The 26,139-nt window shown below is 39.5% G+C and overlaps 2 protein-coding genes across 4 annotated transcripts; both read right to left on the bottom strand.

Annotated features, from left to right (window-relative positions):
* Positions 1 to 350: 350 nt before the first annotated feature.
* LOC101847334 (ankyrin repeat and SOCS box protein 11) lies at positions 351 to 25,552 on the bottom strand. 3 transcript variants are annotated; one of them, XM_013081590.2, is made up of 7 exons: positions 25,350 to 25,552; positions 23,062 to 23,174; positions 16,194 to 16,476; positions 12,453 to 12,560; positions 9,282 to 9,404; positions 4,661 to 4,822; positions 351 to 1,416 (listed from the first exon to the last, which is right to left on the bottom strand). In XM_013081590.2, the coding sequence occupies exons 3-7, from the start codon at positions 16,416 to 16,418 to the stop codon at positions 955 to 957; spliced, it is 1,080 nt and encodes a 359-aa protein (XP_012937044.1). In that variant the 5' UTR covers positions 16,419 to 16,476; positions 23,062 to 23,174; positions 25,350 to 25,552; the 3' UTR covers positions 351 to 954. The 3 variants fall into 3 exon arrangements, with proteins under 3 accessions (XP_012937044.1, XP_012937045.1, XP_005096823.1); XM_013081591.2 differs by having other exon boundaries at positions 23,062 to 23,171; XM_005096766.3 differs by lacking the exon at positions 23,062 to 23,174 and having other exon boundaries at positions 25,350 to 25,551.
* Positions 18,974 to 20,782, bottom strand: LOC101851573 (piggyBac transposable element-derived protein 4-like). The gene has a single exon (XM_005096782.1). It carries the CDS (start codon positions 20,780 to 20,782, stop codon positions 18,974 to 18,976), a length of 1,809 nt encoding a protein of 602 aa, XP_005096839.1.
* Positions 25,553 to 26,139: the final 587 nt, after the last annotated feature.

The following is a 26,139-nucleotide window of genomic DNA, read 5'->3' as shown; positions in this document are numbered from 1 at the left end:
GGCAGAAAAATGTCAATTTCTTTGATTTCATTATTTTGACCAGCGCCTGATGTCACCACGATGCCTCACAAATACAATAATTTAGCCTTGTACACACAAACAACACTTCACAAGAAAAATACAAGAACATGCTGCCAAAAGAAAACTCCTTGACTGTCACGTGTCTGCCAATATGTTCAAAATGTCCCAACCACCCACTTTGCAGGATCTGTAGACTAGCACACCTTTATGTTGGCTACCAGGTATGCACTACCGCGTGCTGGGGTCTGAATAAGGGTGACAGTAATAATCAGGGTTCATACTGAGCAGATTTTTTCCCGACGAGTTTTCCAGGCCAGATTTCTTTTTTCCAAGAGACTTCCAAGAGTTTTCAAGACTAGATTTCTTTTTTACAAGACAAATGACATGTCACTTAGGAAGAAAATTTTTCATTCAGCATGTAATAATACATTATGGTACTCTTCAGAATGCGGAAAATCGAGGCCTTCTAAACTCCGAGGAAATATTTTTACAATAGATCTAGTTTAAAATTTGTTTTTCCTAGGCTTTTCCAAGAATTTTGCCAAATTCCCCAAATTCAAAGAGTTCTCCATGTCTTGGAAGATAAAAAAAACAAACTTCCAAGAGTTTTCCAGTATTCCAAGACCCGTACGAACCCTGAATAATGTAGGCTCAGGGTTCAATCAGACATGCCTTCCAGACCAGAGGGTTAAACAAACTTAAGTACCACCAGTTGGAGGAATATTCTCTTTCCACCACACACGACATACTTAAAAAAAAAAAAAAAAAAAAAAACCAACCTCCCCCCACCAACTTGAGATATCTTTTCTGTGCACTCATACATAAGAAATAAAGAGCATGTGAACAAATTTCATGTCCAGCTGAACACAAGACATATAGAGCATGTGAACAAACTTCATGTCCAGTATCTCTGCAATGTCTTGTGGATTTCGCCTACGTGGAGCTATCCTGTACAAGAACTTGAGTTTCCCCTCTACACAAAAGAAAACTCTGCAGTGGGCGAGGAATTCCCAGACAGGCCACATCTCGCTCAATATCGTTCGAGAGGCAAGGGCGAATAACCGCACGGCACAGGGACTGCAAAGAGCCGACCTGCGACAAGGCACCTTGAAGGCTCGCGTGGAGCATTCGAAATGATTTACAGTACGGCAGTAGCCACGAGTAATGCCTGAAGGAACAGCCGCAAGCAATGAGCACCTCCATGAGCTTGCGGTCGGCCTGGTGCACTGCCAGGAGGAGCACGTTGTCGTAGAGGTCGCGGGATCGGTACAGCTGTGTGTCCAGGATGATGTGTACGTTGGTCACGTGTTGCTGGAGGTCCACGTTGCGCATGATCAGCCAGTGGACCAGCAAGTGGTTCCCCATCTCCACAGCGCGCTGGAGGCAAGTCTTTCCCTAGCCAAACACCAACAGGAGAAAATTATACATATAGAACAAAGCCTTTCCATGATGAAACATCATCAATAGAAGAAAGTTAGATAGATCATGGGTCTCAGATATCGGGTCTCAACTCAGAATTTTAAAAAAGGAGGAACTTTCTGCGTGATCACAACAGAAGACCATTTTCACGAGACACCCATTATTATTACATGTACACTTTTCAACCCTAGAATGCTGAAATAAAAACCATTAATTTATCCAAGCAAGGATATTCCATACCAATTTGAGGGTTTGGAAGATAATTTACAGTAAGAGTCACTTACCAAATATTTACAATCTTGATTAAGTACAGAAAGTGGTGGTTTAGCGGAGGAAATGGCGGTAGCGGAAATCCGTTAAATAGCCGAATATTCAGACCCATGATAGATAGAGCAATGAACAAAGTCTTTCCCTGATTGAACAGCAATAGGAGAAAGTTATATAGATAGAACAATGAACGGAGTCTTTCCCTGATTGAACAGCAATAGGAGAAAAATGAACAAAGTCTTTCCCTGATTGAACAGCAATAAGAGAAAGTTATATAGAGAGAGTAGAGCAATTAACAAAGTCGTTCCCTGATTGAACAGCAATAGGAGAAAGTTATATAGATAGAGCAAAGAACGAAGTCTTTCCCTGATTGAACAGCAATAGGAGAACGTTATATAGTTAGATAGAGCAATGAACAAAGTCTTTCCCTGATTGAACAGCAATAGGGGAAAGTTATATAGATAGAACAATGAACAAAGTCTTTCCCTGGCGGAACATCAATAGGAGAAAATTAGATAGAACAAAGTCTTTCACGGATGAAACATCATTATATGAGAAAGTTATATATTTAAAAAATCTTTCCCCGATGAAACATTAAAAGTAGAAAATTAGATACAAAACAATCATTATAATGCACAGAGGAAATGTTTAGTCACCACTTAATAATAATAATAATGATAAAAATTAATAATAATAATACGATAACGGGGGGGGGGAGTAAAAAAGTAATGCAAGCTGTTCGTTACTTTGCGCAATGTTGCATCAGATTAAATTAAATTCAGTTCACACGCACTAGCACATGTACTGTTGAACTCAAACTGTTAAAATTTAAGTTTCTTTGATTTTTGCCTGAAAATGGCTGCCCCCTTGGAGGTCAGTCAGAGGCAAAGAGCAGTCATTAAATTTCTTGTTTTAGAAGGAGAATCCACCGGTAGCATCCAAAAGATTGTTTGTTGTTTGTTTAGTATAGGGTTTTACGGCGCTCGCAACTGCATAAGGTCATATGAGCGCGCGGGACACACCTAATACTTTTTCGTTGGTAGGAAATTTTGAATTTTGCGCGGGTGGCGGCCGAAGCCTACTCTTATCGATTTTAGACCACCAAGGGATCTTTAACGTGCGCAACTTGCACATGGGCCCTCCGAGATTTTTCGCCCTTGTCCGAGAAGGCTAGGTGTAGATCTTTCCTACCAGAAGATCAGGGGTGTGGCAGAAAGACAGCAATTAGGAGGAGCCAAGGAGTAGCAGTAGAAAGGCTGCAGAAAGAGTCAGGAGCCCAGAGGAGGGGGCAAAGGAGGTGAGGGGGTGGGGGCAGAAAGTGGAAATGAAAGCAGACAACAGAACATTGTTAGAGATCAGGAAAGGATGTGAAAGGAGACAATTTTAGAGAAGAAAATTTTTTGGTCGCTACCCGGAATCGAACCCGGGACCTTTGAATGAGAGGCCAACACCTTAACCTCTAGGCCACGAGAGCCCCATCCAAAAGAGACTTCGAAATGTTTACATGGAACAAGCTCTAGATAGGTATATAGGTGGGTTACATGTTTGAGCAATGGACCGGAAAAAGTGGAGAGGAGGAGGTGCCCATATGCTTGTCAGACAAACATCGTCCCGCAGAATCAGCGGAAAAAATCGTGGCAGCTTTGTTTTTGGACGTTCATAGACGGCGTCTCACAGATTAATTTTTTTACCACGAGGAACAACTGTCAATTCTGAAGCCTACATTGAAACACCGAAATGACTGAAAGCGAGAAGACCAAATTTGAAAATGGAAAAAGTGTTATTTTGCACCATGACAATGCCCGCCTGCATACAAGTACCAGAACAAGGGAGACAATCATCCCGTTTGGGTGGAAAACACTGCCACACCCAGCTGATTCTCTGATTTGGCACCTTCAGACTTCCACGTTTTCGGTCCTCGAAAAAAATCATTGAGAGGCCAACACAATGGAAACGATGGACAAATCAAGACTGCGGTACCCTAAAGACAAACCTGCTCAGTCTTACGAAGCTGCCATATGTTGACTTAATAAAAGGTGGACAGTGGCTATTGAACAAAATGGAGACTATGTTGAGATATAGAAATCTGATCCTCAGATGTTCCCCTTCAATTTGAGGTATGATAGTTGCCAGTGCGTTCTTTCTTCTTTAAGTTATAAACAAACTTGCATTACTTTTCGACTCCCCCTCATAATAATAATAATAATAATAATAACAATAATAGCATTTGTATAGCGCATATCCAATCCCTGTTCGACAGCAAGCTCTTCGCGCTTTACACTATCTCGGCAGACCATAGAACACTCAGCTTCCCAGGAAGCATACAGTGCAAGTAGCTGATGATAATAATGATTATAAAAATTAATAATAATAATATGAGGGGGAGTCAAAAAGTAATGCAAACTGTTCGTTACTTTGCACAATTTTGCATCAGATTAAATTAAATTCAGTTCACACGTACTTGCACATGTACTGTTGAACTCAAAATGTTAAAATTTAAGTTTCTTTGATTTTTGCCTGAATGACATCACATCAAAATGGCTGCCCCCTCGAAGGTCTGTCAGAGGCAAAGAGGGTCAGCATAAATTCCCATTCAACAGTAAGCTCTATGCTCTTTACAATTTACATTGTATATGATTACCCAAGAAGACCTGAGAGCATTCTGAAACAATCTCAACTTCCAGGGAAGCATACAATGCACGCTGCCATTTTATAGGCGCTAAAACACTAACATACTGACAAGATCTTTCGCTGTCTATGGCAGGGTACCCATTCCCATCTGGGTGAAGTGAGAAAAATTCCGGTAAAGTGCCTTTCCCAAGGACACAATGTTCAGCCTGGGGCTCAAACCCCCGAACCCACAACCTCAAGATTACAAGTCTGGTAGCCTAACTACTCGACTAGCGACGCCATTCAAAGAAAGGCGGAAAAGAAAAAAAAAACAACCAAATACCTGAGCGCCTCTAGCACCAAGGTGTGCGCCATACCGCAGAAGCATATCCAGGCACTCAACGACATTCCCACATGACGAATCCAAGGTCTTGAACGGCTGGTGTATGGCAGAATTTCCTTCTCCGTCCTTTAAAAACATATTGCACCCAGCATCCAGCAAGACCTGTGCACGATGAAATGAATGAAAGTCTATGTTTATTTGTCTGTTTGTTTGTTATTCAGGGGTTTCTGTGTGTGTGTGTGTATGTGTGTCTATGATTAAGAAAGACCCTACCAAACAGATGAAAAGATGTTTTTTTTATCCAGAATTTGACTTAACTCTTTTTATCCGGGCTACGAGTATTCTCGTAACAAGGACCAGTCCGGGCTACAAGTAAACTCGGAACAGCGATATGGTCACGCCAAAGAAGCTAGTTCTGCTTGTTATTACCAAAATACGCAAATACTGCGATGCTAGCTCTGTCTGAATATTTAAATTTTCTAATGAACAGCGGTTACGTTATTTTTAATGGGTGTAGAAGCTTGAATGATGTCTCGAAAACGCACGTTCACGACCGACGAAGTACTTTTTGAAGTGGCGCTGGGTTGTGAGGGGGAATGATACTGAATTGATGAAAGTCACTCTGAAACAAGTGTTGTGGATGATAACGAACAGGACTTAAACGCATATAATAGCGATTCAGATCATAGTGAAGGGGTCAGTACTGGAATTCGCTCAGTACTGATGGGTAGATCTAGATCTATAAAATCCAATGGGACGTCGAAGGCACGGAAATCAAGTCGGAGGGTGGAATATACCTCAAAGTCTACATTGTGGAATTGGTGTAATTCCTAAAATCATACATTTACAAAAACTACATTCAATTTCTAACATAACTGCCAAATTTCCTTAAACCAAAGAGTATAAAGTAAGAAATACAGCACTTTGAAATATACACACCGGATTCGAACTCATAAGGGCACGGCGGTCCCAGGACAGGTACAGAGTCCGTGGGAGTACGGCCAGGATTAAAAAGAGTTAAGCTTAGTTAGTTGACCTGTCTGATTTGTTAGATTTTTCTAGAAGAACCCCTTCAAGGTAAAGAAAAACATGTCATAGTCAGTGCCTTGCAAAATATGCTAGAGAAAAACAACAAGTTAGCTCGCTTTAACCCTATCCGTACGTCGTATTTAACTATCCTATCCATATGACGTGGGGAACTCTGTGCCACCACTTTCCAAAGAGGAAATTTATTCGTTAATCCGATTCGTACGCTTTTGCAAAGCAGTCTGTCAAAATGATTTTTTGAGAAATAACTGAAAGTTTCAAAGAGATCTTCGTACTACAAGTATTATAAAATGTGAAGAATACAATCCCGGGGGTACAAAATGACCCCAGGGCGTACGGACAGGGTTAACAATCCCGAAGAGGGAAACATTAATTACAATAGCAGAACTGGTAACAAAATGTCTATATATATGTTATTACTTTAACTACAGATGTGATATTCCGAAATATCATTTCTCTCTTAATAAAATTTAGTTTCGAAACTGAAATGGGGAACTTATTTACCACATGGACCTCAAAGATGAAAGAAACCAAGCAAAAAAAAAATTCACCAAACTTTTCTTTTTCAGTGTCCTTTTTTTAGTGTCGACGGAACATTTTCTTTTCTAAAAAAGATTCTCCTTTCACCTCCTTTCCTGCTCTCTAACAATGCTCTGTCGTCTGATTTCGTCTGCACTTTCTGCCACCACCTCCTCATCTCCCTTGCCCCCTCCTCTGGGTTCCTGACTCTTTCTGCAGCCTTTCTACTGCTACTTCTGGGCTCCTTACTGCTGTCTTTCAGCCACACCCCTGATCTTCTGGTAGGAAAGATCTACACCTAGCCATCGATTATTTTACTCCAGCAACGGAAGAAGAAATCAAAAAGATCATATTAGATAGTCCATCAAAAAGTTGCGCCTTAGACCCTATGCCCACCAGCCTTTTAAAAAAATGTTTGCATGAACTTCTTCCACATATCACCCAAATTGTAAATGATTCTCTCCTCACAGGCACAGTACCAAATTGCTTTAAGACAGCCCATATTAGACCCCTTTTGAAAAAATCTGGACTTGATGAAAAGGACTTTAAAAATTTTAGACCAGTTTCAAATCTTTCTTTCCTTTCCAAAATTCTTGAAAAAGTTGTATCTAATAGACTGTTACATCATATTAAAGCAAATAATCTTAGCGAAGTCTATCAGTCAGCATATAAGGCACACCATAGTACCGAGACAGCGTTACTTAGGGTCTGTACTGATATTTTAAAATATATTGATGAAAAAAAGGTATGTCTTCTTACTCTTTTGGACCTTTCGGCTGCATTCGATACCATTGATCATGGTATTTTACTCGAGAGATTAAATACTACTTTTGGCATAAAGGGTACTGTCCTGCGATGGTTTGAGTCATATTTTAAGGATCGAACACAAGCAGTTGTGGTTGGAAACATGTGTTCTAATAATGTTTTGCTTAGACGTGGTGTTCCTCAGGGGTCTGTTCTTGGACCTGTCTTGTTTACAATGTATACACAACCTATTGCTGATATTTTAAGACAATATGGCATGAATTACCATCTTTATGCTGATGACACTCAAATTTATAAGTCTATTGATTTCGATCAAATACCACTTTTAGTCGACTCTACAGAACAATGTACTAGAGATTTAAAAATATGGATGACCAGCAATAAATTGAAACTAAATGATGACAAGACGGAAATAATGTTGAGTGGAAATACAAAAGCCATTAAAAATCTCCCAGAGCTACAAATTGATATTAATAACCATACCATTCGTTCTAGGGGTTCAGTTGGATTATGATATGTCTATGTCCTCCCAAATAAGCCAGCTCAGCAAAAATATTTACTTTCAGCTTAAGAAAATTGGCAGTGTAAGAAATTATTTAACTAAAGCAGCAGCCAAGACACTTGTAACAACACTCATTTTATCAAAGTTAGATTACTGTAATGTTATTTTGTCCGGTTTGACATCCGAAAAACTATCAAAGTTACAAGTACTTCAAAATCAAGCAGCAAAATTGATAATGAAACAAAAGAAATCAGCCCACGTAACACCAATTCTGAAAGAACTACACTGGCTGCCAATAAAAGAAAGGATTAAATACAAAACTGCCGTTCTCTCTTTTAAATGTATAAATGATAGTGCACCTTTTTATCTTAAAACATTCCTGGAATTATATAATCCACCTAGAGCCCTTAGATCAGCCTCTGACAATCTAATTCTTAAAACTACAAAACAAAACTACAAAACATACGGCGAGCGTTCCTTTTTGTTCTTTGGTCCCCAGGTATGGAACGAAATCCCATATAAAATAAGATCTGCCCCAACAATTTCCATTTTCAAAAATCAGCTGAAGCATTTTTTATTCACAAAAGCATACCTGTCATAATGATGTACTGTGATATATACGCATGTGTATGCCAGACTGTGAGACTGAAGAAATAGCGAGTGAGAATGAGAGAGAGAAAAAGAGAGAGAGAGAGAGAGAAAAGAGAGAGATAGCGAGAGAGGGAGAGAGAAAGAGAGAGAGAGATAGAGGGAAAGGGAGAGAGAGAGAGGGAGAGAGAGAGAGACAGACAGACAGACAGAGAGAGAGAGAGAGACAGACAGACAGACAGACAGACAGAGAGAGAGAGAGAGAGAGAGAGAGAGAGAGAGAGAGAGAGAGAGAGAGATAGAGTGGAAGGAAATGTTTTTCTATCTGTATAGAATTAATGTTTTAATGAATGTTTCTAGTTACTCACGTTTCAACTGTATTTTGACTGTTTGTGAAATTTATATTGCATTGTATATTTTTAGTGAACACATTTTCAACCTCACTGCGAGACTGTTTTTCTGGTATAAAATTTTACACATATGCATTTATATTATATGTATAATACTTTGTTTTACGTACACATTTGTGTCGATTAATTTTTAAGATGTGATGTCTTTTTCATTGTAATGCGCATTGAGCATCTTTTAGGAAATGGAAATGCGCAGTATAAATGCTATTTATTATTATTATTATCATCTCAGACATGGGCGAAAAATATCGGAGGTCCAGTGTGCAAGTTCCGCATGATAAAGATACCTTGGTGGTCTAAAATCAATAAGAGAAGGCTTCGGCCGCACACCCGGACAAAATTCCAAATTTCCTACCAAACTGAAAATTGTTGAATGTGTGTTCCGTGCGCTCATATGGCATTATGAAGTTGCAAGCGCCGTAAAACACTAACAAAAAAAATAATTTTTTTTTATTATCTTCGATCAGCTATTAAGATGTAGTAAGCCCCAAATCTTTTATCTATTTTACTGCAATTTCTTAATCTGTGTTACTGGTTGCATCTACCCCAGAAAAGTTTTGTCGAAATTCAAATTCTAAATGATAAAAAAACAAAACAAGAAAAGATACATGAAATTGATACAATTTTTAAATGAATGAAACAGTTTCTTTCCCCTCTTTCCAGACAGATTTTGCTTTCTTGGCTTGGAACAGTTTAACAGCTTGACGATATTGTGACCCAATAAGCAAATGTAAGCGTATGCAATATGCAAAAAATATTTTTTTAAAATCACTTTTCCGAGCACACTTACTTTCAAACACTCCGGTGTACTCCCCGTTGCATGCATCAAAGCAGTCTTTCCGGTGACATCGTAGGCATCCTTTTCTATTCCGGGAAGCGACAGCACAAACTCTAGCATGTCAGAGTTGCCTTGCTAAGGAAGAAAAGATTATATCTCATTTCAGAACAAAGACAGAAGGTGAGTATATACATGAGAAAAAGAAAATAAGCATACATACATAAATAGCTAATAGCTATGCTACAGAAAAACCATAATCAAAAGGAAATTTGATGATTACATTTTAAATAAAAGTTTGTAAAAACAGCCACACTTGAAACAAAAGGTGCAGAAAACCAAATATCATCATCAAACACGGAGGCACGAGAAGATCGGTAATACCTCTCCTAAAATCATTATAGAGATAAAGACAGCTTAGAAACTTTAAGCGGACTCTGAACATTTTGCTCTATATAATATACTGACCGGCATAGTTAACGTGAAAAAGTAACTTCATTTGTCTCTATTCACAATGTGTTCTTGTTATTGGATTGGCTCGATTTTAAAAAACACAACACGCTCATTGGCTGCTTATGCATCAAACAATACAACAAAGCAACCCTCTCAATGGTACGCAGTTAAAACATGAATTTTTGCTCACATGTTAAGTTGGTCTGGTCTATAAATTCTCTGCCCTAAAATGTTTGATTGAGTGTTGCATAGTCCGACTATCAAGATGCCAAGATTATCTGCAGAAAATCGAGAAAGAGCTATTGGACGTCTGCAAGTCAGCAAGAGCCCTCAGCAGGTGGCAACAGTCTTGGGAGTGCTTGCCAGCACTATCTACCACCTGCAAAACAGATTCCAGGCACCCAACTCCATGAGATATCTCCAAAGAAGTGGAAGACCTCCAATGACAACAGCTGCCCAAGACCACTTTGTCGTGCGTCAGCATCGCCGAGATCCACGGTTGTCTGCCACCGAGACAGCCCAGAACACCATAGGAGCACACGGTAGAGCCTTGAGTGACCGCACCATATGCCGCCGACTCGCGGCCAGGGGGCTGTGTTGTCGGCGTCCAGAGCAGAGGGCACCCCTGAACGTCCATCATCAATGAGCGTCATCGGCAGTGGCAGCGTGTGATCTTCAGCGACAAGAGTCGCTTCTGCATCGATCCTGACAATAAACGGGTCCAACAGCGCTACTCTTGACGAAAACATCTGAGAGAGACCCGTGGGGAGACCAAAGTGTGATGATATGGGGCGCAATCTGTATCAATCAAAGACTGGGCCCCATAATCCTCCCAAATTTAGGACATAGACATGGCCACGGAGTGACGGAACAGTGCAACATCAACCAAGTTCTGCAGCCCCATGTTGCTCCATTTTCCCAGAGACATCAAAACCACCTCTTTCAGCAGGATAACGCCCGGCCTCATACAGCATGTGCTGTCCGGCAGTTCCTGGTGCAGAAACAAAATACCCACCATGCTTCACCCACCCCGATCACCAGATGTGAACCCAATAGAACACCTTTGGGACATCCTTCAAAGGCGTCTCAACCAACTCCAGCCCAGACCCCGGACAGCTGCACAACTGGGTGCTGCTATTCTTCAGGAGTGGGTGCAGGTCCCCAACTACCAAATCAATCGCTTGGTCCACTCTATGCACCGCTGATGCACTGCTGTCATCAACGCTAATGTGGGCCATACCAGATACTGACTGGAACTTAAGCCGCAAGGTCAATGTCATTGATGCCGAATAACAAAATCTGTCCCCAAGCAAATCCCCAACTCTCAAGCATTGTTTTGTGCAAATTGAGACACCTCAAACCTGTTTCTCTTAATAAAAATATTGCTTCAATTTACTCTCCTCTTCTTGTGTCATGTGAATTCGCATTACATTTGCCGGTAAGTATATGAAGCCATCGTCCTGCTCAGACAAAATATAAGAAAAGATTTACCCACCATCTGGAGCAACATTATGCTACTATATGACTATGAGAAAACAACCTTTCAATCTGGTTATCTCGAAATCTTTTTTTTTTTTTATAGTAGAGGGTTTTACAGCGCTCGCAACTGCATAAGGTCATATGAGCGCCAAGGAGTGGATGCCAACAGAGAAGTCTTTACAGGGAATCAGACTTATTCTGCTCACCTCTCTAGCTTCAACAGCACAAGGTCTGCTTCGACTATCAAGGCACCCCAAAAATAGCAGGTCACAAGAGAGTGACAAACATACAAAAGAAGTAGAGGAAAAATGACAGTAGTGAGAATTAGGAAAAAGAAAGCAGCAGTTCCCTGTTGTAGATCAGGCACAGTTATGAGCGTGACATGAATCAGCCCATTTACGATTCAACTGTGCTTGAACGAGAAATGTCCCCCATTTGGGAATGGCCAAAAGACACTACAGTCAGTGGCACTACCGCGGGGGCCTATCTCGAAATCAAAGCATCCACTTCTAACACATTTTCATTAGCCACTATACATACAGGGTTCCTGCCATGAGCTCCACACCAAATTCTAGGGGGGTTTCAAGGAGAAATTTTTAAAATTCACTGAGGTTTCAAGGAGAAATTTTAAAAACTCAAGAATATTTGGTAAAAAAATTCATGTCGAAAGCATATTTCCGATAGGCCTACACTTGTTTGAAAGGAATCATAGTTTCGATTTTCCAACAAAAATTTTGTTCATGTCTGATCCAGCAAAATTCAAGGAGTTTTCTCCTTGAATGCAGATTCAAGGAGTTTTCGAGGACATATTATATCCTATATCCCACTGCATGATCATACATATGATTTCAAACAACAATATTGATGTAAGCGTAACAGGTGCCAAATCCTTACAACTGGCTGGGAGAGAAAGTATCTACCAATATTCAAACCTCTAACAAAACAACAATAATAGTAATAATAATGAAGACCATTTCTATAGCGCCCACTTCCATATGAACCCAGCTCTAGGCGCTTTACATAAATGCAAGTATCAACAATATTCATGCACACACACACACTCACGCACACATGCACGCCAAACACACACATCTACTTGCTTATCACACGCGCACTCTTACACATAGTTACAGCATGAGCACACATACAAATACATAATAAAATAATATACGCAATGCAATTCACAAAATACATAAATGGATACACAGTTTTTTACGTAACATTGCACTGAACATGAATCACGGCAAGACTGACCTTGACTGCCTCATGCACCATGGAGCGCCCTCGAAACGTCTGATTGACATCGACTCCACCATACAACAAGGAGATGATCACATCTGGTCTCCCATATGCTATAGCTCGCTGGACGTTGCATGGGGAAAAAAAAAAGAAAAAAGCTTCAATGAAGGTAAACAAAGTGTTTTACCCCTCCAAGAGGAGGGACCATTTGAAATAGGCGTCGGTGGCCTAGTGGTTAGGCTCTTGGACTCGTAACCGTAAGGTCGTGGGTTCGAATCCCGTCAAGGCACTTTACACGAATTTTCCTCACTTCACCCAGGTGGGAATGGGTACCCGGCCATAGACAGCGAAAGATCTTGTCAGTTTGTTAGTGCTTAGCGCTTAATCAACTGCTTGCACTGTATGCTTCCCGGGAAGCTGAGAATGTTTCGAAGTGTTCTATGGTCTGCTGGGGTAATAATATAGTGTAAAGCGCATAGAGCCTGCTGTTGAGCGGGGATATGCGCTGTACAAATGCTATTATTATTATTATTATCTCACACCTCTGAAATGATCTATTATTTAACACTGGCACTCCAAAACACAGAGACACATAATAAAGTAAAAAGAACGAACATGATATAATAATAGCATCACAGCAACCTTGCAGCAAACAGTTTAGTAAGAGTTTTAAAGCGCTTGCAACACAATACTCTAAGGTACTGAATAAGAATCCCTCCCCCCCCCCCCTGCTTATTAATTTTCAGGGGTTCCCCCCCACCCCTTATTCCAAACCCCCTGTTTATTATTATCTAGCTTGCCATGACCGACGATCACGTGAAACATTATTTCTAAAATCTGGATATCTGAATGAAACTTCTTTATTTTTGTAAATGAGCTTTTGCCAACAGGTGGATACCTAAAATGTAGCACAGGTTTGATGATGAAGTTTTTAAAATTTCGTTTTTACATGAACTGTTCTATTCATGTATATCTCCTCCCACAAAAACATGTATTTACAGACCTACAGACGGCATGCTAAGCTGTGTAACTGGCGTTACGTAAGGCCCAAGTCAAATTCTTTCAGACATAACTATGAAGACACATTTTTTTAAGAATGTGTACATATAAAATTATTTTAACAGTTTTCTTATTGCTTTAATTTTCAAACATAAGCATGAAGAGCATATAAAATGGAGAGGATCAGAGAAACAAGAAATTCTGAATGTCATTGTGTTTGCATTTGTGTCATCATAGTTATGTCCAAAAGAAATGAAAAACTTTCCGGTTTCATATATTTTAATTTCTTTTATATAAATATGGGCAAACAACCATTCAGAAGATTCAGTTTGACTCACAATGCATGTTAATGATGAAAAAATGCCACTTTATTCACATTTTACAACGAATCTCCGCAAAATATCTTATATCTTTCGAACATAACCATGATGACACAATATGAAAAATACCCTGAAAAGTAAATTATGGAACATAAAATTATCTTAATAGTTTTCTCATTGCCTTAATAGTTATGTCCAAAAGAAATGAAAAATTTTCCATTTTCATATTTTAATTCATTTTCTGGAAATTTGGGCAAACAAAGATTCAGGAGATTCAGTTTGACTCATAAAGCATGCTAATGGTGAAAAAAATGCCACTTAATTCACATTTTTCTATGACTCTATGCAAAATACCAAATATCTTTCGAACATAACCACGATGACACATAGTGGATAAATGTTCATCGTCATTTTGGAATATATGAATATATGTCATCAATTTACATCAAATTTTCCCCTCTCGTTGACATCTAGCCAAGAATGCGTGGCTGCATCTAGATCTACCACTACTTGACCTTTGGAAAGCAGTGCGATGTTAACCATTACTTTACTTCTTTTAAATTTTCGAACATAACATATTTAGATTAGATAATGAAATAAGAAAACTTAAATGGACTTGTGTCATACATCACTATTCTTCTTGCCGTCTTACATCGCACAACAATACGCTTAATGGATCGACAGGAAACATATACGTTCATCCACCTATTATTTCTCGTTTTCTGATCTATTCTTTCGAACATAACAAATGATGACAGAGCGTGAGGCGTTGAGGGATTTCCGTTTTCTGCAAAATTACGTACGATCACAGCCTCGGAATCAGTCAGGGCAGAGAGATGACTACATGAGATATGCTCGAAATTGAAAATCTAGGAGGCTCACAAAGAAAAAACAGCTATAGAAATCATTATTCCTGATACAGTACCACAAAAAATGTAGTTATAGTAGTAAAAATGTGGAAGGACGAGTTTCTCAGAAATTTTCATTGTGTTGAACTTGACGAAAGAAAAAGTACGAACTCGACGGGTCACATTTTGCATTCTAAAAATACATTGATTTCAGAACTAAAAATATTTGTAAGATTTCTTCTGATGGCCCGACTGCCATTTCTATACTCCCATAGCCGAAAAATTAAGCACAATACATACAATTTTCAAAGCTGTAGCACTATTTTTATTGGAATTGGAAAGGATTTTGTATGTATGTAAGATATATATATATACGAAGAAGCCCCCACCTTTTGGCAAAGGCTCATGGCAAAATTACCCTTATTATTAGTACCGGTACCGGGTTGTCTACCTCAATTTTCGGTGCATTTAAAAAACTTTTGTACATAAGTTTATATTTTTTTTTAATGAAACTGGTATGTTGCTACATGGGAAAAGTTGTCACAGTAACTCACTAAAATTTCATGATCTCTTGTTCTTTTATTCAATGAAGGAGAAATAATACAGACTTGTACCTACTAGTACAGGGGTATGAGGTTGAATGTGCCAGCCCTCCCCCCACTTTATTCCAACCCCCCTCCCTCTCCCTGTTTATTTGTTTTGAACCACTTGTCCACACTCCCGTCTATTTCTCCCTCCATACCACAGAGTAAGGTAATACAAGTGCCAAAGATTAGAGGTGTTACAAAAAAGTAACAAACAAAAAAGAAGAAGCGATAAGGACTATAGTACAATAAATATTTGAAAGGAAAGAAAGAGCAAACCATGCCAGATCATCCGCCAACCACCTGCTAGCAGCAAATTAAATGAAGCTATGTTTAGTTAAAGTTCAAGTTCAACAGAACTTTGCAACATGAATCTATTATAGTTCTATTAGAGTTTTTACAGCGCTTGCAACTTCATAAGGTCATATGATCGCCAACGGGTGGATGTCGACAGAGAAGTCCATACTAGGAATCAGGCTTACTCTGCACACCTCTCTAGCTTCAACAGCACAAAGTCTGCTTCGACTATCAAGGCATCCCAGAAATAGCGGGTCACAAGAGTTACATGACAAAAATACAAAAGAAGTAGAGGAAACATGACGATAGTAAGGATTAAGAAAGAAAAAGCAGCAGTTCCCCGTTGCAGTTTCAGCACAGTTATGAGCATGACATTGATGAATCAGCCCATTTACAATTCTACTTAACATAAAAAAACATGTTAATGTCCCCTCTTTGGGAATGGCCTATTTTTAAAGACACTTCAGTCAGTAGCACTGCCCCAGGGGGGGGGGGTGTTGAATAGTTATCTAAGTGCCAAAGATCATAGGTGTTACTAGATAGCAACTGTCATATAATACAACAACAACAAAAAAGAGAGAGAGAGATCAGGACGAAGAAGACGCTTTAAAGTTGAAAAAGAAGCAGCTTAGACACACAAAACACAAATCTAAGGTTTAAAGCGGTACATCCCCAGAGCCAGAGAAGAAAAGAAAAAAAACAACTTACCATCAATGCAAATCCAACATGCCAGGATTGTACAAATCCTGGACGAGCAGCATCTATCTTCCTAACAGTATCAGCAAAATCTTGCTCATGACCTGGGCAGATTTCAAAAGCCTGCTGCACGAAACATTCTGAAAATTCTTGATAAAATGTATGCTGAAGAGTAGCCTGGTTGTAATAATATCTCTGTGCTTGAGCACTATCATAAAAATAAATGGCTTCCTGCATTTTCAATATTTTCAGTTCTATCCTTTCAAACTTTCCACTGTATCACATCCAATGAGACCTGAGAAATGAAAAGAGAATTTAAGACATACAATTAAAACTCAATAGTCTTTAACATTTATTATAACCTATCATTTTCAAAGAGACACAATAATTACCTTCATTGTTAAAGCTGAAAATAACAACTACTTGAGAATAACCACTTCTTCACAAAAAAACATATCTGTAGATCTATGGATTTTACCGAAAAATGTTGATTAAAAACACCAAAAGTGTAAATTTCACGTTTTTAAGAATTCTCAAGCTATGGAAGTGACAAAACTTTGGTGGTCATTTTCTCGCTTTTTTTACCTCTGAAACAAGGCAACCCCAACCTCCTTCATTCGCAAATATCTCGTCTTCTGTTGTAGATTAAAAGAGCATTTTTTTCCCGTCCAAACAAGCCAAATGAACAGGCTATAAGATGATAGCAATATCTGCACATGCCTAAAAATTTACGAGCGCCTGATTCCACCGCGTCATGACACACATATATATATATATATATGCGTACCAATCAACAGCCTGGCGGACTTCTCTATGGATCTCCAGTCAAGGTCTGCTCTTTTTTAAGATCTGACCATTTTACGAGAGCCTTACACTGACCAACATCACATGTGATGCTATTATTATAATAATAAAACACGTTTTGTTTGGCCCTTTAAAAAATTAATGTTAAAGATGGTTATTTAGAGCAAAATTTTTGGCATTTAAGTTGAATAAAGTGGTTTAGGATGTCTGATCACTTGAAATTTTGAAATTAAATTCGTGGTTGCTTTACATCTAAATTTGTGTGTGTGCCTAAAGAAAGGTACCAAAAGTCGCCACAGACCATTTTGAGCTACAGGCTGATAATGACAAAAAAATAACTTTTTTGACGAAAATGTTTTTTCAGAAAAAATTATAGTTCCATCATTTCTAAACAAAGTGTTAAAAGAAGTTTTCACAGATTTGACTTCTAAATATTTTATTTTGAATTATTTTGAGGGTAGGGTAGGTTTTAAAAAGATAATGAAAATTGCTTTTTAAAGGTGTTAAAATCTATTCTTGAAGCATGTTTTCTCTTCGACGCTATGTTTTACCATTGAACTCTAATCATGATATTGATGTCAACTGAATGCCGAATCGGAAATGAATTTTTTCATGAAGAAATGCATTAGAAACAATTGAACCATCGTTTTTTTTACAAGTTAGTATGTTTTCTAAACTTCAAAGCTAATTTTCTCAAAATTAGATCTTTATACTCTACCTCGCAAAATGTGCAATATCTCAAAAACTACTTGAGATTCTCAATTCAGCGTTGAATGTCCTATTAAGAACAACTCTTAACTCAAAATGATTAAAATCCGACTTTTGGTACATTTCTTTAAGCACACACATATTTGTATTAATAATCTAGATCTAGTTTATCTTGTATGGTTTAAAACAAGACTTTTTTTTTTTTACTGATTTTTTGGTATGTGTTTGTTTTCTCAATTTTTTAAATTAGATTATTAGATGAAAATAAATGTTTTGTTTACATCATATTTGAATTCCCCTTTTAACACTTTTCTTCCACGACCTTTTTTCATCCACAAATATGCTCTCAGACAGAATGTGCTAAAAACAGGCTGTTTCACGCCAAAAAAATGTATTTCTCAGCTTGTAGTAAATATAGACAAAAAAGATTTAAATACGACAGTATGTGAATGGGCTAAATGGTATGCGAATTACTTTCGATTCCCTTTCTACTTTTTGTCATGGTTTTTAGGACAGAACTGAGCCAATTACATGACAATTGAAGAAAATGAATACTTAGGGCATGGAAATTAAATAGAATAGCATTCAAGGAAACGAAAAGTCTAAAAATGATTGGAAAGGAGTTGTAAACAACAACAAAATGAGAAACTAAAAAAATTGGATGAACAGCAAATAAAATTGATGAAAAAATAAACAACTCATCATACAAGAATTTGCTATTTGCTTGTTTGAGACTGTTTTCATATTGGTAAGCATCTTGTTAGTTTTTGTCTGACAATTCTGTTTCAGTTTTAGTAGAGGTTTTACGGCGCTCGCAAGTGCATAACATCATATGAGCGCCAAAAGGTGGATGTCAGCAGAGAAGTCCTTTCAGGGAATCGGGCTTACTCTGCTCTCACCTCTCTAGCTTCAGCAGCACAAAGTCTGCTTCCCCTATCAAGGCATCCTGGAAATAGCGAGTCACAAGAGAGTGACAAACATACAAAAGAAGCAGAGGTAAAATGACGATAGTAAGGATTAGGAAAGAAAAAGCAGCAGTTCCCTGTTGCAGTTCAGGCACAGTTATGAGCATGACATTGATGAATCAGCCCATTTACAATTTACAATTATCTACTGTGCATGAACATGGTTAATGTCCCCCCTTTGAAAATGGCCTAAAGACACTCCAGTCAGTAGCTGCGAGAGTGTTTGAGTGTTTACATAGCTTGTAGTAAAGTCTGACTCACCTACCAAAGTGTCAAATAATCTACACATGTGTCATGTACTCCAGAAAGCAGCATTTACTGGGCCAAAGCCCGACGAGCAGTGACATAATCCGATTTCGTGTGGTAAAGTTCGAAACAGTTGTCAATACATAGTGCCACATCACACGAAGGACAGTAGTGCCGTGTTTGAGCTCTAATGTTTGCAGGAGCACACACTCTGCACCTAGGTCTATGTTTTGGATCAGTGTATTTCCTGGGAAAATGCAGAGACTCAGCAGCCGACAATCTTGGGGCTGCAGGGTTTGGTCTAGCTTGCCTTGCTCTCTGATAGTTCTTCATGTGGGGAGAGACTAGCTGATCGATCAGAGCATTTCTGAAATCTTTAGCAAATGTTTCTTTGCTCTGTTTTGCTTTATACAGAGCAAAAGCATTCACCATTGCCACTTCTTTAACAAAATGATATAAAGCGTGGTACCACTTACAGTTTCTGTGAGGGTATTCACAGTTTTTGGTCACTTGGTCGAAATAGTCGACCCCTCCCATGAAACCATTGTAATCCTCCGCGATAACTGGCTTTTCTACTGTCCTAAAGCCTCCTGGAGCTCCACGTTTCCGGACCAGTTTGTCCACTGTATTGTCAGTGTGGATGGTGCTCATCAGACTGCACCTCTTTGCGTCATGCCAGGTCACGCACACTATCTCACCACTCCGAGAGAACACAGGACTGTCTCCTTTCTTCAAAGCTAGATTAATTCCCTTGTGATAAGGAGGAAAATCAGGTCTGCTCTCAAGCACTGTGCCCACTGCACCAGTGCTGTTCCCTTTCAGCCACTGTACAAGCGAGGGGTAGGTAAAAAAATGATCAGTGTAGAGTACATGACCTTTGTCGATGTAGTCTTTGACGAGCTCTTTCACCATAAAACAGGCAAAGTTGTCACCCTCAACTTGAAAGCGTTCCTCGCTTGAGGACACCATAAATTTCAACATGTACCTGTTCACTGCATCACATAAACTGAAAATTCTGATGCCATGTTTGGTAAGTTTGTCTGACATAATGTACTGCCGTGTGTGAATTCGTCCTTTGAATCTTGCCACTGATTCATTAACAGCAAGTTGTCTGTGGGGATAGTAAGCCAGTGGATAGGTAGGGCCTGTGATATCAAGCAATGGCTGAATCTTAGCTAAAGGATCAAAGCCATCTTGTCCCCTTGGAATCCAGGCAGCATTATCCAAAAAATGTAAACAGGTTTGAATCATCTGATACCTGTGACGACTCATAACGAGTCCAAATTTCGTCTCGTCGAGCCAAAAGCTTGCCCAGTGATCCAGTAAAGCTGGTCTAGGGTATAGGCCCATAGCAACTTGCAAACCTACAAAAGCTTTCATTTCTTCAACAGTAACGTCTTTCCAACGCTTTTCATAAAACTTGTTCTTGTGGAGATGGGTGCTGGCGTATTTGTTTGTTTGTTCAACCATGAGTTCGAATGCAGCAAGGGGGAAAAAAATACTGAAAAGTTCTTCTTCAGTAAAGCCTGTGGTGTCTATCAATGGCCCAGGCTGCTGATTGAAGTCAGGTATCCATTCAACTTCGTATGGATCGTCTTTGTCATAAAACTCCCAACTCAAGTTTGCTGTGGGGACACGCCCCTCTTTGACAGCACCACTTCGTTTTCTTCCCCTCTCTGGTCCTTTAGAGGTACTCGAAACACCTTCTGTGCCTAGACTACTGCTTGGTCTGGATCTGACCTTTCTTGTCAAAGGTCCTGGCAGATCAGTATCACTTTTATTACTTTCCTCACTTGATACAGATATGGCACAACTAATCCAGGAGGCTGAAGCATCACTGCCTTCAGAAAATCCAATGCTTTCATCAGAATATGACATTTTTGGAAAAGAGTCAAAACACTTGCAAATGCCTTGAAAAAATTCACATACAGGATTTGAATTGTCCGAGAGTCTAGGAAGCAGAAACAATCGCTACTCAACTGTGCATGAAGGCAAGGGACAATACTGGCGACGTGTGGACCTAATGGTTGAAAGGGTATGTCGCCGAAAAAGAAAAGTGTTAATTAAGAGCTTTTTTAATTTGAAGCACAAATAATAATATGTCTATGTCTATCTGAACAAATACCAATAAAAACAATATTTTTAGGAAAGTGGGACATATGTGTGGAGTAGGACCTTACTGTGAAGTCTGCCATATAAGAGAATCAGATGACTCAGGTGGCTGGACCATGTTTGTCAGATTGACCTCAGTCCACATACAGGGTGATCCAAAAAAAATGTTGTTGTTTTTTTTAATATTTCGCACAAAATTTGTTCCAGAATGTTGTAATTTGGAACAGATATAATAATTCATTCAAAAGGAATTTGTTTGACATAAAATTCACAAAGAAAAAACGTATTTTCGAAAACGTAAGTGGCTTTTATAAAAACCACCAATAAATGCAAAATGCACCAATTTAAAAGATCTTGTAAGAAAAGTCATGTACAGATTGGTTTGTTTTTTTTCCTTTCCATTTATTTTTAAAATCTAATCTTCCATCCCTGTAAGCTTTAAACAATATATATTCTTTTCTCCTACTGAGTAAAAAAAAATTGTTTTAATTCTGGAATTCCTAGAACCAAGGGTCTCATGTCCTCTTTTAGACACGACACACATTAACACGTCGTTCGTAATGTTCAGAGGTGGCCAAACACAAGGATCCACTCAACCGTGAGTACTCCAAGCCACACGCACTGTACACCTTATAGTATGGAGCTGGTTCTAGAGACAATGGGGGTGGGGGGGGGGGGGGGGTGGGTGGGGTTGAGGTTGCCCAAATAGACAGCATTAGTGGAGTTGATATAACCTGAAAGGTAAATATGGGCTTCGTTAAGGAACCAAATGTCACAGAGGAAATGTTCACGCTTTTCAAGACGATCGAGGAATCATGAACACATTGCTATCCTCTGATAGCTTCGCAAACAGGAAAATGGTACAGCCATAGATGAAGATATGCCTTGAGAATGCGGACCATTGAGAATTAGGAGAGTCATTGCTGCAGCAGACATCGTCTACGGACAGATGTCTCATGGGGCTCATCAACTGAATGCTGCACCCTGGTGACATTAAAAGGGGTGCGAACGGTGTGTTTGACCTGAAGTGGTCGTTTTGCCTGGTAATTCTTGATTCTGATGCTCTACAGGTCCTAACTGATGGACAATTTCCGCCCTTGACACCAAAGAACACCTTAACCCTCTGCGGTCACTTCGCACAACAATGCAACGGCGAAAATTATCCGTTCCAAGTTCTGCGCCAGGCCCACAAAGTCGGTTGCAGTCGCTCTCCTGGCTGGGTGACCAGAATTCACCACGATGCCTAACATTTTGTCAGCTTTACTTCACTTTTCATATTGAATTTTAATGAGAGTAAAGTATAATTTAAATTTTTTATGTATACGTACCAGCATGTACTTTTACACGATCAGCCCAGAAAAATTTCCCTCTGGGATAATAAAGTATATATCTTATCTTGAACTGCTGGTTGTGTGACTGCAAAGTGTTAAGGGCAATTTAACAGTGTTTTCGTACCTTGTGCGAAACTTACAAAATGAGAGGGTAGTGAGGCAATGTTCAATACAAGAACAAGCTCTCAGCTCTTTATTATTAGTCTCAACAATGAATTTAGCAGAGGGGAGACCCCCTGCACTATGCACCTTTTTTTAAGCTACACATAACACGACTTCCATCTTTGTTTCCGATTGTGCAGATCTAATCTAGATCTACATTATAATGATAGTGTGTGTGTGTATAAATTTCAATGGAGTTAGGGCGGGACCACTTCTCCCGTAGAACGACGCCAACTATTTTTAGGTAAGGTGGCCATCTTGTGTGAGTGTGACGTCAGACCAGGATATCCCTCCCATCACGTGACTACATGATCTAAACATAACCAACCGCATGGCACCACAGATCGTGTATACCTACCTTGGCACGACGTTTGGTGCAATGTTTTTCCAGGAGACATTATACCGGTAATGTGACATGATGCAGTGCTCCAATGATGCTGCTGCTTATCTCCTCTGAGCATTTTTACCGGGCCGGGGGGGGGGGGGGGGGATCTCCAGGTGTGGGTATTTACGGCAATTTTAGCACGCTTTATTGTCTTTGCATTTACTTACCGTGTTTCAATTTCAAGCATCAGCGTTCTTACTGTTCTGAGCATCAACGATCTAAGCGATCTTCTATCACCAGAGAATGGCCGTGGTCCGATGAGCCTACCAGCTATCCCCTGCTGAAATATTTACCAAGCGAGAAATTTTATTATACCGGGACGGTAAATAAAAATCGACATGACTTTTCGCCTGAGCTGAAAACAAACAGGCTGGCTTTCAGAGAAACGAGGTGGTACAAGCAGGATACAAAGTACCTGTGTGTAACATTTTGAAACAAAAAAGCAAAGAAACCGTGTGTCATGGTATCTAGCGAGGCACAAGTACGTGCAACAGAGGTGAAAGCGGTGGACAAGCCGGTTGTAATTCAAGATTATAATAAAAACATGAACGGCTGTGATAAAATTGATCAAAAGGTCCAGACCTATGGTACCTTCAATAGAAGAACAAGAAAGTGGTGGAAGAAGATTTCTCTGTGGATCTTTGAGATCACACAGATCAATGCTTTTTATACTTTACACACAAAATCTCAGCCTGAAGGTGCTAAAAGAAGCTTCCGTAGCTGAAATTCAAAACGAAGCTCATTGATGAGCTCTGCAACCTTGCGACACTACATCTGGTTGAGATACAAGATAATAATGACAATAGGGGTCATGCTCAGCCAGAAAATCCCTTGAATAGGGTCTGCAACAGTTCCCATGTCATTGTGAAGTCAAAACTGACCTGTGAATGCAGAGAGTGTAGCACACGCGAAAAGAGGGTGAGGACTTCATTCTTTTGCAAGAGGTGTGACAGCCAGCCATTTCTGCACCCAAATAAATGTTTTCAGTAATTTCATTCATCAATGTAACTGGGGTTGTGAACTGTACATAGTGTAAATCTTTTTTACAGAGTTCATGATATCTTAATCTAGATTTCTAATCTAATCTAAAAGGTAGTGTTAATTGTGACAGAGAGATGCTGTGACAACTAATACTAATGCGGCGTTAATTGCGACAGTGAACACGGAGCTCTTTCACATTAATGACTAGAATCTAAGATCTTCTAGATTCTAGATCTACCATTTCCGCTTCCCTTCCCAGCGTAGTGGCTCTAGGCTTTCTAGAGCAGGCATTCAAATCTTACGACGAATTTGACAAAGCTTAAATTCAAAGTTGAAAATTTTGTCCCCTTTAGCCTTTAGACCAAACTTTAGTGAACAAATCATCTGAAACAGAACTTGAGATGGCGAACTTAAAGTGTGAGGCAAAAATCCACAAAGACTTTCTGTACAGTACAGTACGTTGACTTTATCTCCTGTATACATTTCATTTCATTATATATATAGATCTACTTATATAGACAGCCCAAATATTGAGGCAACAAATATTACAACAAAACATCAGTAGCATAGTAACAGTAACAGTACAAAAACCACAACAAGATCTAGAATAGATCTAGGGGCAACCACAGCAACAACAATCAACAAGGAAAGAGTGCGACTGTCTTTGTACTTTGTTTGTTTAGTTGTGTGTGTGAGTGTGCGCGCGCGGATAAGTATATAAGGCCACACGCGTGTGCGGTGTGAGTTTGTCACGTGTGTGTGAGTGTGTGTGTGTCTGTGTGTGAGTTTGTGGTGATCTGTCTTATACTTTTAAATAGCACGTTAAATTCCCAAAGTCTACTTGATTCTAGATCTATCTAGTACTATTATCTAGATCTATATCTAGATCTAATCCCCGACTCAGACCTTCAAAACTTTGAACTGTGCGCAAACTACCGTAATTTTATAATGAACAGATATATGGTATAACAGTGGTTTTCGGTCTTCCATTAGCCATTGTGATTTTGGAAGCCATTGTCATTGAGTATTAATCTTGATTAGATAGATCATGTTTTAAAGTGGTCGCTCGTTACGGAAAAGTTCCGAAAAGGGAATAAAATCAATTGAAAAATTTAACGTGCTAAAGTATTTAAGATCACCGAGTTTGTGTGCATGTATGTCACATGTGTACTCACTATAGATGTGTATAAAATTTGTATTCTGTGTGTGTGTGTGTGTGACTAGAGAGAGAGAGAGAGAGGAGAGAGAGAGAGAGAGAGAGAGAGAGAGAGAGAGAGAGAAGGTGTGTGTGCATGTGAGGGTGTGTGTGTGTGGGGGGGGGGGGGGGTTCTTTAACTTCTTTTTTGTCAGACTCACTCTGTCGCAATTAACGCCGCATTAATTGTCACAGCTGACTGACAGCGTCACTGTTGCATTTTAAACGCGACTATAGAATTTCTAGATAGATCTATCTATTAGTCTATTCTATATCTACCTGAGTACCAGCAAGACAGGAGGTGACTTGTCCAGAAAATTACAAGTCTGACCGCGTGCAGTGGTGAACTGGAAGAATTCAAATTGAAAATTCACTTGCATTCCTCCCGCCGACCGTCGACGCCGTGACTGACGGTAGTGTTGACAGTTGACATAACATTGAACAATATCGTTCCTAAACGAAACAGGAAACAGCGCAAAACTGTAAGTAACTGCTTCCGCCCCAGTAACTTTTGAAAATGAGAGTTATCGCGCTTTGCGACGTCGTGATTGGTCAATACTGTGGATTGAGGATTTTACCAGAGACACTAAAATAGCTAGAGACAGGAAACGAGGCCTCGCAGTCAGTGACAACAGTGCATTTGCGAACGTGACCGCTGAGACGCGAGCTAAAAATAACCAGGCGCGGTATCGACAGCGAAGCGCGTCGCGTCTAGCCTAGGCCTAGCGAGGCCTAGGCCTTTCGAAACTAAGCGCGTCGCGTCTGGAGGGGCCTAGACCTAGCTTTCTGCGGCTTAGGTCTAGCGCAATCAGAGAACTGGCCAAGGTTGCATTTGTAAACAATGCCTCTACAATTCTATACTCTTCTGGTCTACAGAAAAGGTTACACATGTTGATGAAAACAGGATAACAGATTTTAAAATTGAATTCTAGATTCTAGGCCAAGTTATAAAATAATGTCTATCTAGATCTAGCATAAAACCAAAACATGTCTTGATAATGTAGACCGAAAACTAGATCTAGAATCTACATCTAGATTATCTAGATCTAGATTCTAGAGATCTAGATAT

This window comes from Aplysia californica, unplaced genomic scaffold (assembly GCF_000002075.1).
Source record: "Aplysia californica isolate F4 #8 unplaced genomic scaffold, AplCal3.0 scaffold00137, whole genome shotgun sequence".
Lineage (NCBI taxonomy): Eukaryota > Metazoa > Mollusca > Gastropoda > Aplysiida > Aplysiidae > Aplysia > Aplysia californica.
The sequence above is the reverse complement of the archived record's forward strand: the minus strand, read 5'-3'. Positions and strand labels throughout refer to the sequence as shown.